Source organism: Salmo salar, chromosome ssa15 (assembly GCF_905237065.1).
Source record: "Salmo salar chromosome ssa15, Ssal_v3.1, whole genome shotgun sequence".
Taxonomy (NCBI): Eukaryota; Metazoa; Chordata; class Actinopteri; order Salmoniformes; family Salmonidae; genus Salmo; species Salmo salar.
In genome coordinates, this window is record NC_059456.1 from 37,247,958 (window position 1) to 37,263,282 (window position 15,325).

The 15,325-nt window shown below is 43.8% G+C and overlaps 1 protein-coding gene across 2 annotated transcripts in view; it reads right to left on the reverse strand.

The window, feature by feature from the left end:
• The window catches only part of LOC106571368 (sodium/potassium-transporting ATPase subunit beta-1-interacting protein 2), a 167,972-nt gene that overhangs the window by 74,818 nt on the left and 77,829 nt on the right, over positions 1 to 15,325 (reverse strand). Inside the window, exons 2-3 of one of the 2 annotated variants that reach the window (XM_014144382.2) lie at positions 14,420 to 14,557; positions 1,242 to 1,322 (exon numbers count right to left, since the gene is read on the reverse strand). In XM_014144382.2, coding sequence (XP_013999857.2) covers positions 1,242 to 1,322; positions 14,420 to 14,557 — 219 coding nt within the window. The remainder of the gene's footprint in view (positions 1 to 1,241; positions 1,323 to 14,419; positions 14,558 to 15,325) is intronic. The other variant, XM_014144383.2, reaches the window with a different exon arrangement.

Genomic DNA, 15,325 nt, shown 5'->3' on the forward strand with positions numbered 1-15,325 from the left:
CGCCAAGGTGTATATAGCCTCAAACCCATGTGATTTGCCAGCAGTTAATGACATCAACTGCACTGTAATAAAACTGTAACGCAACAGATGCCATCCCCTGATGCTTTTCAAAAGTGCTAAGATATCTCTGAGGTGAAACTGCCAAATCCTCCAAAGGCAATTGAGGAGGAATGAAGCCATTTTGGCAAAGGCTGGTGGAGAGTGAAGACTGTGAGACTAAGTGAGTGTGCCATCTGTTGCCATAGATTCCAGATAAGATGAAACAGTAATGACTAAGCAACACGGAAACACAATCGACTAATAAATTAACAGACATTCCTCTCCGATAAGCACAACACAAATGGTGCGACAAAATACCCATACATGTTCTCTTTCCTTTCTATGTGGATCCACTGAACTAAAATGACCATACTGGTAAATAAGCTTGATCAATAACCCTAATAATAGTTATCGTTCATGATAGAATATTTTCATGTAATGCAGGCATGTTTGTGACCAAAAGTTTCAGCAATATAACCTTAGTGTGTCTATTTGACTCCTTTCCACAGCTCTAATATTATCGGATCATGAGAAGCGCTCAGAGTCAGTGATCAAAATAAAGGGATTAGTCATTTCAGTTTCATTTGGAAAATGAAAACGTAATAGATAAAAGCACTTGATGAATTGGATAATCAAGTTACACGGCTGGTTTGCCTTTTAATTGGGTACAATATTGGACATTTTGACATTTTAATTATATCTTCTCTCATTTTCTCATACATACATGAGCAGATGAAAAATTATGGAATAAATTGCTAGTTGAAATGAGAGAGATTGAGCATGGGGAGCAAAGAGAGGGAGATGGGTGAGGGAGAGAGACACGGAGAGAAAGAGAGAGAGAGAGACGACACATTTGCATCTATATTGCAGTATTACTGTATTACCTTGAACCAACAGTGAACCAACAGTGCTTATTGACACATCAGCTCCGGTATAGTACTACTCCTTTTGTATTCATGCTTGTAAAAGTACACACTGTGCTCTTTTCGTTCCAAAACATTTTGAAGAAAAATAACAGAGCGGCAGCTAGATAGATTGCTAGCTTAGCTAGCTATCTCTTTCAGAACCAGTTAAGTAATGTGTAACCCGTGATTAAATTGCATGAGAAGGCCATTAAAGACATTTTATCCATGGCCTCTGTTCCCGGGCAGGTAATAATAACAGCTCTCCAGTCCTGTACAGCTCTAAGCAGGTCACATTACCTTGGAGAGGTTCCCCACTTCCAGGTAGAAACAGATGATGAAGACATTCCAGGTCACCCAGAGCACCAGCCACACTGCATACTATGGGAGAGAGAGTGAGAGAGGAGCGAGATAGAGAGGTGAGAGAGAGAAGAGAGAGGGGAGAGAGAGAGGGGGGGGTGGAGAGGAAGCACACACCACTGAACTAACAGTATCACAGTATTAGAACACCACAAGTGGTGTCAAGTTCAGAATAACACCCCAAAAACAAATGCATATTTGGATTCTCGTTAGTATCTGGGCCAAGATCATAGTGTTTCTTTGTAATTAATTATCTTCTGGGTATGTCTTCACACAGATCTGAGACATGCCATAATTAAACATTCAGTGCCTTCTCGGTATTGAAGCAGAGTGTTAATGTGTGCGTGTTTATTGGTTTATTCGGATCCCCATTAGCTTTTGCCGAAGCAGCAGCTATTATCAGCTCGGAGGCTCCTTAGAGATAGGATGGAGGCTTATCAAAGCATTCTGAAATGTGTCAAAATGAAATTGTTAGTGAAGAACACAAAGATGTTGTTATAGTACAGAAGGTCCACTTTTATGTCTGTACTGTCAAAAGGTCTAAATGTGTACTCACAACAAGGTTAAGGGCAAAATGAGATTGACAACCCTGATCTAAAACATGGCGCATCTAAAGACATACATAGATATTTTTTGGAGCAGTAACGATGTGCACTGAGAGTCAGGAAGCAAGTTCAGGGATTGAGTGTTTTAATAAATAAATGAAACCAACACATAACACAAACAACACACAGACATGACCCAGGAACAGAAACAATGACGCCTGGGGAAGGAACCAAAGGGTGTGACATATAAAGGGTAGGTAATCAATGAGTTGATGAAGTCCAGGTGAGTGTCATTATGCGCGTAACGATGGTGACAGGTGTGCGCCATAACGAGCAGCTTGGTGACCTAGAGGCCGGAAAGGGAGTACACGTGACAAGCAGGATATTTTGAAGTATCTGATTGTATTTAAAAGCAGACAGGTGATCCAGAATACAATACTAAGCACAGGAAATGGGAATTCAAATTGCATTACATGTAGGGAGCTCAGACAAATATACTGTATTACAGTGCATTCGTAAAGTATTCAGACCTTTTTACTTTTTCCACATTTTGTTACGTTACAGCTGTCACGGTTGTTGTAAGAGATGGACCAAGGCGCAGCGTTTGTTGAGTTCCACATATTTATTTAAAGTGAAACTTCTTTAACCAAAACAATAAACAAGCAACACAACGTGACTATGTGGTGACACAAGCACCAACACAAACAATATCCCACAAACACAGGTGGGAAAAATGGCTACCTAAATATGATCCCCAATTAGAGGCAAAGATTACCAGCTGCCTCTAATTGGGAACCATACAAAACACCAACATAGAAATATTGAACTAGAACACCCCCTAGTCACGCCCTGACCTACTACACCATAGCGAACCAAGGGGCTCTCTATGGTCAGGGCGTGACAGCACCCCCCCCCAAAGGTGCGGACTCCGGCCGCAAAACCTGAAACCAACTGGGGGGGTTAGGGGGGGGGTGACTAGTGTCGGTGGCGGCTCCGGTGCAGGTCGTAGCCCCCGCCCAGACCCAAGATCCAGCCATGGCGCCGGGCTGAGGCGCACAGGAGGCCTGATGCGTGGAGCCGGCACAGGTGGCACCGGACTGGTGACCTGCACTTCAGGGCGAGTGCGGGGAGTTGGCACAGGATGTACGGGACTGGGGAGGCGCACTGGAGGCCTGATGCGTGGAGCCGGCACAGGTGGCACCGGACTGGTGACACGCACTTCAGGGCGAGTGCGGGGAGCTGGCACAGGACGTACCAGACTGGGGAGGTGCACTGGAGGCCTGGTTCATGGAGCCGGGACAGGTGGCACCGGACTGGTGACACGCACTTCAGGGCGAGTGCGGGGAGCTGGCAAAGGACGTACCAGACTGGGGAGGTGCACTGGAGGCCTGATTCATGGAGCCGGGACAGGTGGTACCGGACTGGTGACACGCACTTCAGGGCGAGTGCGGGGAGCTGGCACAGGACGTACCAGACTGGGGAGGCGCACTGGCGGACTGGTGCGTGGAGCCGGCACAGGTGGCACCGGATTGTTGACACGCACTTCAGGGAGGGTGCGGGGAGCTGGCACAGGACGTACCGGACTGGGGAGGCGCACTGGAGGCCAGATGCGTGGAGCCGGCACAGACTTCACCAGACTGCTGACAGGCTCTTCAGGTCGAATGTTGAGCAGAACACACCTGCACAACATCTCTCTCCTCTCTCTCTCTCCCAACTTCTCCATTTCCTCCCTGACGGTCTCTGGCTCTTCAAGGCGAGTGCGAGGAGCTGGCACAGATGGCACCGGACTGATGACCCGCTCTTCAGTACGCCTGCGCTGCAGCATAATCCTCGCCTCCACCTCTCTCCGGTATCCCTCATTGAAGTCCTCCACCGTCTGCCATTTGGGCTCTGGCACTCTCCGCTGCTCAGCCGACAGCTCCATGTGCCCCCCCCCCAAAAAAATCTTGGGGTTTCTGTGGCCGCGGTCTCCGGCGTCGTCGCTGTCCCTCTATGCTCCTTTGCGACTCCTGCCAAGGAAGGGTCTCGTGTCCTCCCATGACTTCCTCCCATGTCCAAAACTCCTTTACTTCGTGAACACGCTGCTTGGTCCTTGTTCGGTGGGATATTCTGTCACAGTTGTTGTAAGAGATGGACCAAGGCGCAGCGTTTGTTGAGTTCCACATATTTATTTAAAGTGAAACTTCTTTAATCAAAACAATAAACAAGCAACACAACGTGACTACGTGGTGACACAAGCACCAACACAAACAATATCCCACAAACACAGGCGAGAAAAATGGCTACCTAAATATGATCCCCAATTAGAGGCAACGATTAGCAGCTGACTCTAATTGGGAACCATACAAAACACCAACATAGAAATATTGAACTAGAACACCCCCCTAGTCACGCCCTGACCTACTACACCATAGAGAACCAAGGGCTCTCTATGGTCAGGGCGTGACAACAGCCTTATTCTAAAATGTATTAAATGAAACAATTTCCTCATCAATCTACACAAAATACCCCATAATGAAAATATAGTTGTTTTTTTATATTTGGCAAATTTATAAAACAATTAAAAACAGAAATATCTTACTTACATACACTACCGTTCAAAAGTTTGGGGTCACTTAGAAATGTCCTTGTTTTTGAAAGATAAGCACATTTTTGTCCATTAAAAGAACATAGAATTGATCAGAAATACAGTGTAGACATTGATATTGTTGTAAATGACTATTTAAGCTGGAAAAAGCTTTTTTTTAATGGAATATCTACATAGGCGTACAGAGGCCATTATCAGCAACCATCACTCCTGTGTTCCAATGGCACGTTGTGTTAGCTAATCCAAGTTGATCATTTTAAAAGGCTAATTGATCATTAGAAAAACCTAATGACCCTTTGCTATGAGACTCGAAATCGAGCTCATGTGAATCCTGTTTCCATTGATGATCATTCAGATGTTTCTACAACTTGGTTGAGTACACCTGTGGTAAATTCAGGTGATTGGACATGACTTGGAAAGGCACACACCTGTCTATTTAAGGCCCCACAGTTGACAGAGCTTGTCAGAGCAAAAACTAAGCCATGAGGTCGAAGGAATTGTCCGTAAAGCTCTGAGATAGGATTGTGTCGAGGCACAGATCTGGGGAAGGGTACCAAAACATTTATGCAACATTGAAGGACCCCAATAACACAGTGGCATCCATCATTCTCAAATGGAAGAAGTTTAGAACCAACAAGGCTCTTCCTAGAGCTGGCCGCCCGGCAAAACTGAGCAAACGGGTGAGAAGTGACCAGATGGTCACTCTAACAGAGCTCCAGAGTTCATCTGTGGAGATGGGAGAACCTTCCAGAAGGACAACCATCTCTGCAGCACTCCACAAATCAGTGGTCAGACGGATGCCACTCCTCAGTAAAAGGCACATGACAGCCCACTTGGAGTTTGTCAAAAGGCACCGAAAGACTCTCAGGCCAACGAGAAACAAGATTCTCTGGTCTCATGAAACCAAGATTGAACTCTTTGACCTGAATGCCAAGCATCACGCCTGGAGGAAACCTTGCACCATCTCTACGGTGAAGCATGGTGGTGGCAGCATCATGCTGTGGGGATGGTTTTCAGTGGCATTGACTGGGAGACTGGTCAGGATCAGGGCAAAGATGAACGGTGCAAAGTACAGAGAGATCCTTGATTAAAACCTGCTACAGAGCGCTCAGGACCTCAGACTGGGGCGAAGGTTCACCTTCCAACAGGACAACAACCGAAGCACACAGCCAAGACAATGCAGGAGTGGCTTTGGGACAAGTCTCTGAATGTCCTTGAGTGGCCCAGCCAGAGCCCGGACATGAACCCGATCTAAAATCTCTGGAGAGACCTGAAAATAGCTGTGCAGCGTCACTCTCCATCCAACTGACAGACCTTGAGAGGATCTGCAGAGTAGAATGGGATAAACTCCCCAAATACACGTGTGCCAAGCTTGAAGCTTCATACCCAAGAATACTCGAGAAGGTTATCGCTGCCAAAGGTGCTTCAACAAAGTAATGAGTAAAGGGTGTCTTTTTTCTTTGTCATTATGGGGTATTGTGTGTAGATTGATGAGGGGAAAAACAATGTAATTCATGTTAGAATAAGGTTGTAATGTAACAAAATGTGGAAAAAGTAAAAGGGTCTGAATACTTTCTGAATGCATTGTATCTGTTCAAAGCACATGATCGAGGCCAAAAATCAATACAGGAGTCATTGGTGACACTAGTGGTATTTATTATCTATTTATACTCCCACTGTATGTTGTATTGCATGACAGATAAATAAGAAAGATCTGATAAAACATCTCTGTAGATATCATGTAGGTTTCTGTGATAGAGTGACAAAGCATCATTATGTACAGTTGAAGTCGGAAGTTTACATACACTTAGGTTGGAGTCATTAAAACTCGTTTTTCAACCACTCCGCAAATTTCTTGTGAACAAATTATAGTTTTGGCAAGTCGGTTAGGACATCTACGTTGTGCATGACACAAGTAATTTTTCCAACAATTGTTTACAGACAGATTATTTCACTTATAGTTTATCGGATCACAATTCCAGTGTGTCAGAAGTTTACATACAATAAGTTGACTGTGCCTTTAAACAGCTTGAAAAATTCCAGAAAAAGATGTCATGGATTCAGAAGTTTCTGATAGGCTAATTGACATCATTTGAGTCAATTGGAGGTGTACCTGTGGATGTATTTCAATGCCTACCTTAAAACTCAGTGCCTCTTTGCTTGACATCATGGGAAAATCAAAAGAAATCAGCCAAGACCTCAGAAAAATTATTGTAGAGCTCCACAAGTCTGGTTCATCCTTGGGAGCAATTTCCAAACACCTGAAGGTACCACGTTCCTCTGTACAAACAATAGTATGCAAGTATAAACACCATGGGACCATGCTGCATCATACCGCTCAGGAAGGAACGGTGTTCTGTTGTCTCTTAGAGATTAATGTACTTTGGTGGGAATAGTGCAAATCAATCCCAGAACAACAGCAAAGGACCTTGTGAAAATGCTGGAGGAAACAGGTACAAAAGTATCTATATCCACAGTAAAACAAGTCCTATATATCTACATAACCTGATAGGCCGCTCAGCAAGGAAGAAGCCGCTGCTCCAAAACCGCCATAAAAAAGCCAGACTACGGTTTGCAAGTGCACATGGGGACAAAGATCATACTTTTTGGAGAAATGTCCTCTGGTCTGAGGAAATGAAAATAGAACTGTTTGGCCATAATGACCATCATTATGTTTGGAGGAAAAAGGGGGAGACATGCTAGCCGAGGAACACCATCCCAACCGTGAAGCATGGGGGTGGCAGCATCATGTTGTGCTTTGCTGCAGGAGGAACTGGTGCACTTCACAAAATAGATGCCATCATTAGGAAGGAAAATTATGTGGATATATTGAAGCAACATCTTAAGACTTCAGTCAGGAAGTTAAAGCATGGTCGCAACTGGGTCTTCCAAATGGACAATGACCCCAAGCATACTTCCAAAGTCATGGAAAATGGCTTAAGGATGACAAAGTCAAGGTATTCGAGTGGTCATCACAAAGCCCTGACCTCATCCTATAGAACATTTGTGGGCAGAACTTAAAAAGTGTGTGCGAGCAAGGAGGCCTACAAATCGGATTCAGTTACATCAGCTATGCCAGTAGGAATGGGCCAAAATTCACCCAACTTATTGTGGGAAGCTTGTGGAAGGCTACCCGAAATGTTTGACCCAAGTTAAACATTTTAAAGGCAATGCTACCAAATACTAATTGAGTGTATGTAAACTTCTGACCCACTGGGAATGTGATGAAAGAAATAAAATCTGAAATAAATCATTTTCTCTACTATTATTCTGACATTTCACATTCTTAAAATAAAGTGGGGATCCTACCTGACTTAAGACAGGGAATTTTTACTAGGATTAAATGTCCGGAATTGTGAAAAACTGAATTGAAATGTATTTGGCTAAGGTGTACGTAAACTTCCGACTTCAACTGTATATGGTGACATGCAGTATTCATGGCTTGGACTTTTCATCACCATACTGTTTTGAACATTCTTTTAGGACTGATGCCCAACAGCATTCTGCTCAATGCATTGTCAGTTGGCACTGATGAAAATGTAATCAAAAGTGTATTACAGTGGCTTGGAAATACAATACATTTATACCTTTTGTCATCATTGTGATGATGTAACCAGATTGACTGGAGATGCAGTAAAATGTTAGCTAGCTAGTTAATATTGAGGGGAGACCAACGGATTTTAGCTAGCTAAAGTTATCATTGCTAGCTATTTTTGATGAACTTTGCTTACTAATAAAAACATTGCCATCTGTCTAAAGTAAATTTAACGACATGATAATAATGGCAAGGTTTTTTTCTACCTACTACACTGAACAAAAATATAAACGCAACATGTAAAGTGTTTGTCCCATGTTTCATGAGCTGAAATAAAAGATCCCAGAAATGTTCCATACACACAAAACGCTTATTTCTCTCAAATGTTGTGCACAAATCTGTTTACATCCCTGTTAGTGAGCATTTATTCTTTGCCAAGATAATCCATTCCCATTACAGTTGTGGCATATCAAGAAGCTGAATAAACAGCATGATGATTACATAGGTGCACCTTGTGCTGAGGATAATAAAAGGCCACTCTAAAATGTGCAGTTTTGTCACACAACACAGATGTCTTAAGTTTTGAGGTAGCGTGTAATTGTCATGCTGACTGCAGGAAATTCCACCAGAGATGTTGCCAGAGAATTGAATGTATATTTTCTTTTCATTTTAGAGAATTTGGCAGTACGTCCAACCAGCCTCACAACCACAGACCATGTGTAACCACGCCAGCCCAGGACCTCCACGTCCGGCTTCTTCACCTGCGGGATCGTTTGAGACCAGCCACCCGGGTAGCTGATGAAACTGTGGGTTTGCACAACCAAATAATTTCTGCACAAATTGTTAGAAACTGTCTCAGGGAAGCTCATATGCGTGCTCGTCGTCCTCTCCAGGGTCTTGACCTGACTGCAGTTTGGCGTCGTAACTGACTTCAGTGGGCAAATGCTCACCTTCGATGGCCACTAGCACACTGAAGAAGTGTGCTCTTCACGGATTAATCCCGGTATGACGTCGTGTGAGCGGTTTGCTGATGTCAACGTTGTGAACAGAACGCCCCATGGTGGTGGTGGGATTATGGTATGGGCAGGCATAAGCTACGGACAACGAACACAAATGCATTTTATAAATGGCAATTTGAATGCACATAGATACCGTGACAAGATCCTGAGGCCCATGATAATGCATGGCCCCATGTTGCAAGGATCTGTACACAATACTGACTGGTTTTCTTATTCACGCCTGTCACGCGCTGACCTGAGAGAGTCGTTTTTCTCTGTTTGGTTAGGTCAGGGTGTGACATGGGTGGGCATTCTATGTATTGTATGTCTATGTTGTTTTTTCTTTATTGGCCGAGTATGGTTTCCAATCAGAGGCAGCTGTCATTCGTTGTCTCTGATTGGGAATCATACTTAGGCAGCCCTTTTTCCCACAGTCAGTTGTGGGATCTTGTCTTTGTGTTGCATGTGTTTGCACGCATAGCTTTTCGTTCGTTGTATTGTTTATTGTTTTTGCTGGTTCACATTTAAAATAAAGTATGATGAACCCAACTCACGCTGCGCCTTGGTCTACCTTTAACGACGGACGTTACAACGCCCCTATCTAGGGTATATGTGACCAACAGATGCATATCTGTATTCCCAGTCGTGAAATCCATAGACTAATGAATTCATTTCAATTCACTGATTTCCTTAAATGAACTGTAACTCAGTAAAATCTTAGACATTATTGCATGTTGCGTTTATATTTTTGCTCAGTGTACTTGTCTACTTTAGCAATGTCATCGATATGTTATGAATGTGTTAGGGTACACTTTTCCCCTTCACCTCTCTAAAATATATGTTTCTGGCTGAATTCACCAGACCATTGAGAGAGGGGGAGAGCCGCCACGGAGTAGGTTTTTACCATCTCTAAATCTGACACGTTGTCAGGACATTAGATCCAGAAGATGGGTGTGTCTAGTGGAACCTCATTTGGCCCCTCTCCAGCTACTGGCAAGCGCAATTTTAAACGAGAATAAAAATGTATCTGCTCTGACAGCATTACCAAAACGGATATAAGCAAGAGTAATGCTGGACAGTAAGCCATTTATCTTCACAGGCATAGGAGGGGGTGAGGAGGGGTGTAAAGGTGATCAGCTTTATCTCTGCAGCATGACAGGGGCTCTCTCTGACGGCTGATTTGATGACCAAGTCCATCATAACATCGATATCTCTCCTGAGCTCTCAGACAAGTCAAAATGCCTGGGTTTTAAATCTGCATATGTGGTTTTAGTGAAAGGCTGTCACTCATAACAAGGGATTTATTTCTGGTAGGAGAATCTTGAATTAAGATTTATTCCTACTCACTTTATCCCCATTCTGTGTAGGACATAGATTTAGCCTTGGCATCATATCAGTTAGAGAACCATACACTGAGTGTACAAAACATTAAGAAGACACCCCTTAAATATTTTGTCTTGCCCATTCACCCTCTGAATGGCATTTTACATTTTAGTCATTTAGCAGACACTCTTACCCAGAGCAACTTACAGTAGTGAATACATACATTTCATTTCATACATTTTTTGTTGTTGTTGTACTGGGCCCCCATGGGAATTCAACCCACAACCCTGGCGTTGCACACACCATGCTGGCGTTGCAAACACCATGCTCTACCAACTGAGCCACAGGGAAGACATTGCACACAAACTCAGCAAGGGAAGACATTGCACACAAACTCAGCAAAAAAAGAAATGTCCTCTCACTGTCAACTGTGTTTATTTTCAATAAACTGTGTGTAAATATTTGTGTACATATCTGTATGAACATTTGTATGAACATAACAAGATTCAACAACTGAGACATAAACTGAACAAGTTCCACAGACATGTGACTAACAGAAATGGAATAATGTGTCCCTGAACAAAGGGGTGGTCAAAATCAAAAGTAACAGTCAGTATCTGGTGTGGCCACCAGCTGCATTAAGTCCTGCAGTGCAGTTCCTCCTCATGGACTGCACCAGATTTTCCAGTTCTTGCTGTGAGATGTTACCCCACTCTTCCACCAAGGCACCTGCAAGTTCCCGGACATTTCTGGGGGGAATGGCCCTAGCCCTGACCGTCCGGTCCAACAGGTCCCAGACATGCTCAATGGGATTGAGAGCCGGGCTCTTTGCTGGCCATGGAAGAACACTGACATTCCTGTCTTGCAGGAAATCACGCACAGAATGAGCAGTATGGCTGGTGGCACTGTCATGCTGGAGGGTCATGTCAGAATGAGCCTGCAGGAAGGGTACCACATGAGGTAGGAGGATGACTTCCCTGTAACGCACAGCATTGAGATTGCCTGAAATGACAACAAGCTCAGTCCGATGATGCTGTGACACACCGCCCCAGACCATGACGGACCCTCCACCTCCAAATTGATCCCGCTCCAAAGTACAGGCCTCGATGTAACATTCATTCCTTCGACAATAAACACAAATCCGACCATCACCCCTGGTGAGACAAAACCGCGACTCGTCAGTGAAGAGCACTTTTTGCCAGTCCTGTCTGGTCCAGCGACGGTGGGTTTGTGCCCATAGGCGACGTTGTTGCCGGTGATGTGTGGTGAGGACCTGCCTTACAACAGGCCTACAAGCCCTCAGTCCACCCTCTCTCAGCCTATTGCGGACAGTCTTAGCACTGATGGAGGGATCATGCGTTCCTGGTGTAACTTGGGCAGTTGTTGTTACCATCCTGTACCTGTCCCGCAGGTGTGATGTTCAGATGTACCGATCCTGTGCAGGTGTTGTTACACGTAGTCTGCCACTACGAGGATGATCAGCTGTCCATCCTGTCTCCCTGTAGCGCTGTCTTAGGCATCTCACAATACGGACATTGCAATTTATTGCCCTGGCCACATCTGCAGTCCTCATGCCTCCTTGCAGCATGCCTAAGGCACGTTCACGCAGATGAACAGAGACACTGGGCATCTTCCTTTTGGTGTTTTTCAGAGTCAGTAGAAAGGTCTCTTTAGTGTTCTAAGTTTTCATAACTGTGACCTTAATTTCCTACCGTCTGTAAGCTGTTAGTGTCTTAATGACCGTTCCACAGGTGCATGTTCATGAATTGTTTATAGCTCATTGAACAAGCATGGGAAACGGTGTTTAAACCCTTTACAATGAAGATCTGTGAATAGCTGTAATAGCTACAGTAAATTGCAGTGCAGTTAGAATAACAAGAATTTAAGCTTTCTGCCCATATAAGACATGTCTATGTCCTGGGAATGTTCTTGTTATTTACAACGTCATGCTAATCACATTGGCACATGTTAGCTCAACCGTCCCGGTATAGAGACACCGATCCCATAGAGCAGTGGTTCCCAAACTTTTTATAGTCCCGTACCCCTTCAAACATTCAACCTCCAGCTGTGTACCCCCTCTATAGCACCAGGATCAGCACACTTTCAAATGTTGTTTTTTGCCATCATTGTAAGCCTGCCACACACACACACACACTATACGATACATTTATTAAACATAAGAATGAGTGTGAGTTTTTGTCACAACCCGGCTCGTGTGAAATGACAAAGAGCTCTTATAGGACCAGGGCACAAATAATAATATAATAATAATCAATAATTTTGCTCTTTATTTAACGATCTTACATATAAAACCTTATTTGTTCATCAAAAATTGTGAATAACTCACCACAGGTTATTGAGAAGGGTATGCTTGAAAGGATGCACATAACTCTGCAATGTTGGATTGTATTGGAGAGAGTCTCAGTCTTAAATCATTTTCCACACACAGTCTGTGGCTGTGTTTAGTTTTCATGCTAGTGAGGGCCGAGTATCCACTCTCACATAGGTACGTGGTTGCCAAGGGCATCAGTGTCTTAACAGCGCGATTTGCCAAGGCAGGATACTCTGAACGCAGCCCAATCCAGAAATCTGGCAGTGGTTTAAGATTAAATTCAATTTACACAGAACCGCTTGTTGCAATTTCGGTGAGGCTCTCTTGTTCAGATATCGGTAAGTGGACTGGAGGCAGGGCATGAAAGGGATAACGAATCCAGTTGTTTGTGCCATCCGTTTCAGGAAATGACCTGCGTAATTGCGCACCCAACGTACTCAGGTGCTTCGCTATATCACATTTGACATTGTCCTTAAGCTTGAGTTCATTTGCCCACAAAAAATCATACAATGATGGAAAGACCTGTGTGTTGTCCTTGTTAATGCAGACAGAGAAGAGCTCCAACGTCTTAATCATAGCCTCAATTTTGTCCCGCACATTGAATATAGTTGTGGAGAGTCTCTGTAATCCTAGATTCAGATGATTCAGGCGAGAAAAAACATCACCCAGATAGGCCAGTCGTGTGAGAAACTCGTCATCATGCAAGCAGTCAGACAAGTGAAAATGATGGTCAGTAAAGAAAACTTTAAGCTCGTCTCTCAATAAAAAAAAACGTGTCAATACTTTGCCCCTTGATAAGCAGCACACTTCTGTATGTTGTAAAATTGTTACATGGTCGCTGCCCATATCACTGCATAGTGCAGAACATACATGAGAGTTTAGGGGCCTTGCTTTAACAAAGTTAACCATTTTCACTGTAGTGTCCAAAATGTCTTTCAAGCTATCAGGCATTCCCTTGGCACCAAGAGCCTCTCGGTGCATGCTGCAGTGTACCCAAGTGGCGTCAGGAGCAACTGCTTGCACGCACGCTACCACTCCACTATGTTTCCCTGTCATGGCTTTTGTGCCATCAGTACAGATACCAACATGAGCAGCAGCTACGTTTGGCTACATACGGACCGTTAGTGGAATTCCCACGAGAGAGTAACGGTTAATGTGATTAGATGTTAATTATTTGACTAAGCTACCTGTATTTCACATTTTGTTGTTTTAAAAAAATGTGAATCACATTTTTATTTGGCATACCCCCGACGGCATTGCGCGTACCCCTGGGGGTACACGCAGTAGAGGTTAAAAATCCTTCCCTAAACTGTCTCCTCCCTTTCATCTTCACTGATTGAAGTGGATTTAACAAGTGACATCAATAAGGCACCATAGCTTTCACCTGCATTCGCCTGGTCAGTCTATGTCACAGAAAGAGCAGGTGTGTTGTACATTTACATTTTACATTCTACCTTTTAGTCATTTAGCAGACGCTCTTATCCAGAGCGACTGGATAAGAGCATACATTTCATACATTTTTTTCTCCGTACTGGTTCCCCACTCAGTGTATATTATTTTTCAGTATAGACACTTTAAATATCAATTCAAGTCATTAAATATTAACATGTGATAGTATCTTTTGCCAGTCTGTTCTCCCAGTTTAAGGAAAGCCTTTGAAAAACAGCATTATACACAACTGAAATCAAATGTGTGATAGGTGAGATATATATTTGCTTCATAACACCACTTTACATAAAAGCACTTTCCACTTTCCAAAGATATTCATGTATAGGAAATGAAAGAAGATATAACTCACCCCAGTTACGTATCTTGGTCTGAACTGTACAGTCCCAAAGAGCCCCAAGATGACTATGATGATGTGCACAAAGTTTGTGAGGATAGGAGCCCATTGGTACCCAAGGAAGTCAAATATTTGTCGTTCCAATATGCTGATCTGTAAGGAAAATCAAGAAAAATAAATTAACTTTAGTATCAGACAAAAACACTGTCATCTTGTGCTTATACACTGACTACATGGCTGGCTTTTTCATGAGGTTTACTACAAGATGCCTGTGTACAGTTGGGGGCCATATTGCTGAACTGCTGGAGGGTACCAGAACCCTGAGAGATGTGTTAGAGTGATGTAACTCCAAGTTTATACTGAAAGGGAGGAAGGACAGGGCATTCTGCTTGACCACCACACCAAGGGGCCGAGACTTCAGCCTCCTCTCTCTCATCTTCCCAATCACACAACTGCCTCTAATTGCCCGGGAAGTGTAGAAATACTCAGGGTCACGTCCCCATTCCCCTCGATCTTGGCCTCTGTGGGAAATTGAAGCTGGCAAGACTAGACCCCTTTGCCCCGACCATTTGGATCTCAGTGTCTGATTGGACATGACACCAGTTGTTGATATGACTACCAGCCATGGCACTTCAAACGGCTGCGGTAAGGAGAGGGATCACAGTGTGTCCCAACGGTGTCGGAGCCAGATATCACTTCCTAGCTCCGACGCTAATGGTTCCCAAATCCCCACTTGCACTGCAACTACAGGAGGCTTTAAACTCAACTTCATATCTGCAACTAACAATCTCCTTACTGTAAAGGCACTGTCCTGACTAATAAAGGTATGTCGGAGCACTCCATTTATTACAGTTGGAGGAGTGAAAAAAATGCCTGGCAGGATAATTGGATTTCCCTCCCTGTAAATTCCATGTGAACGAA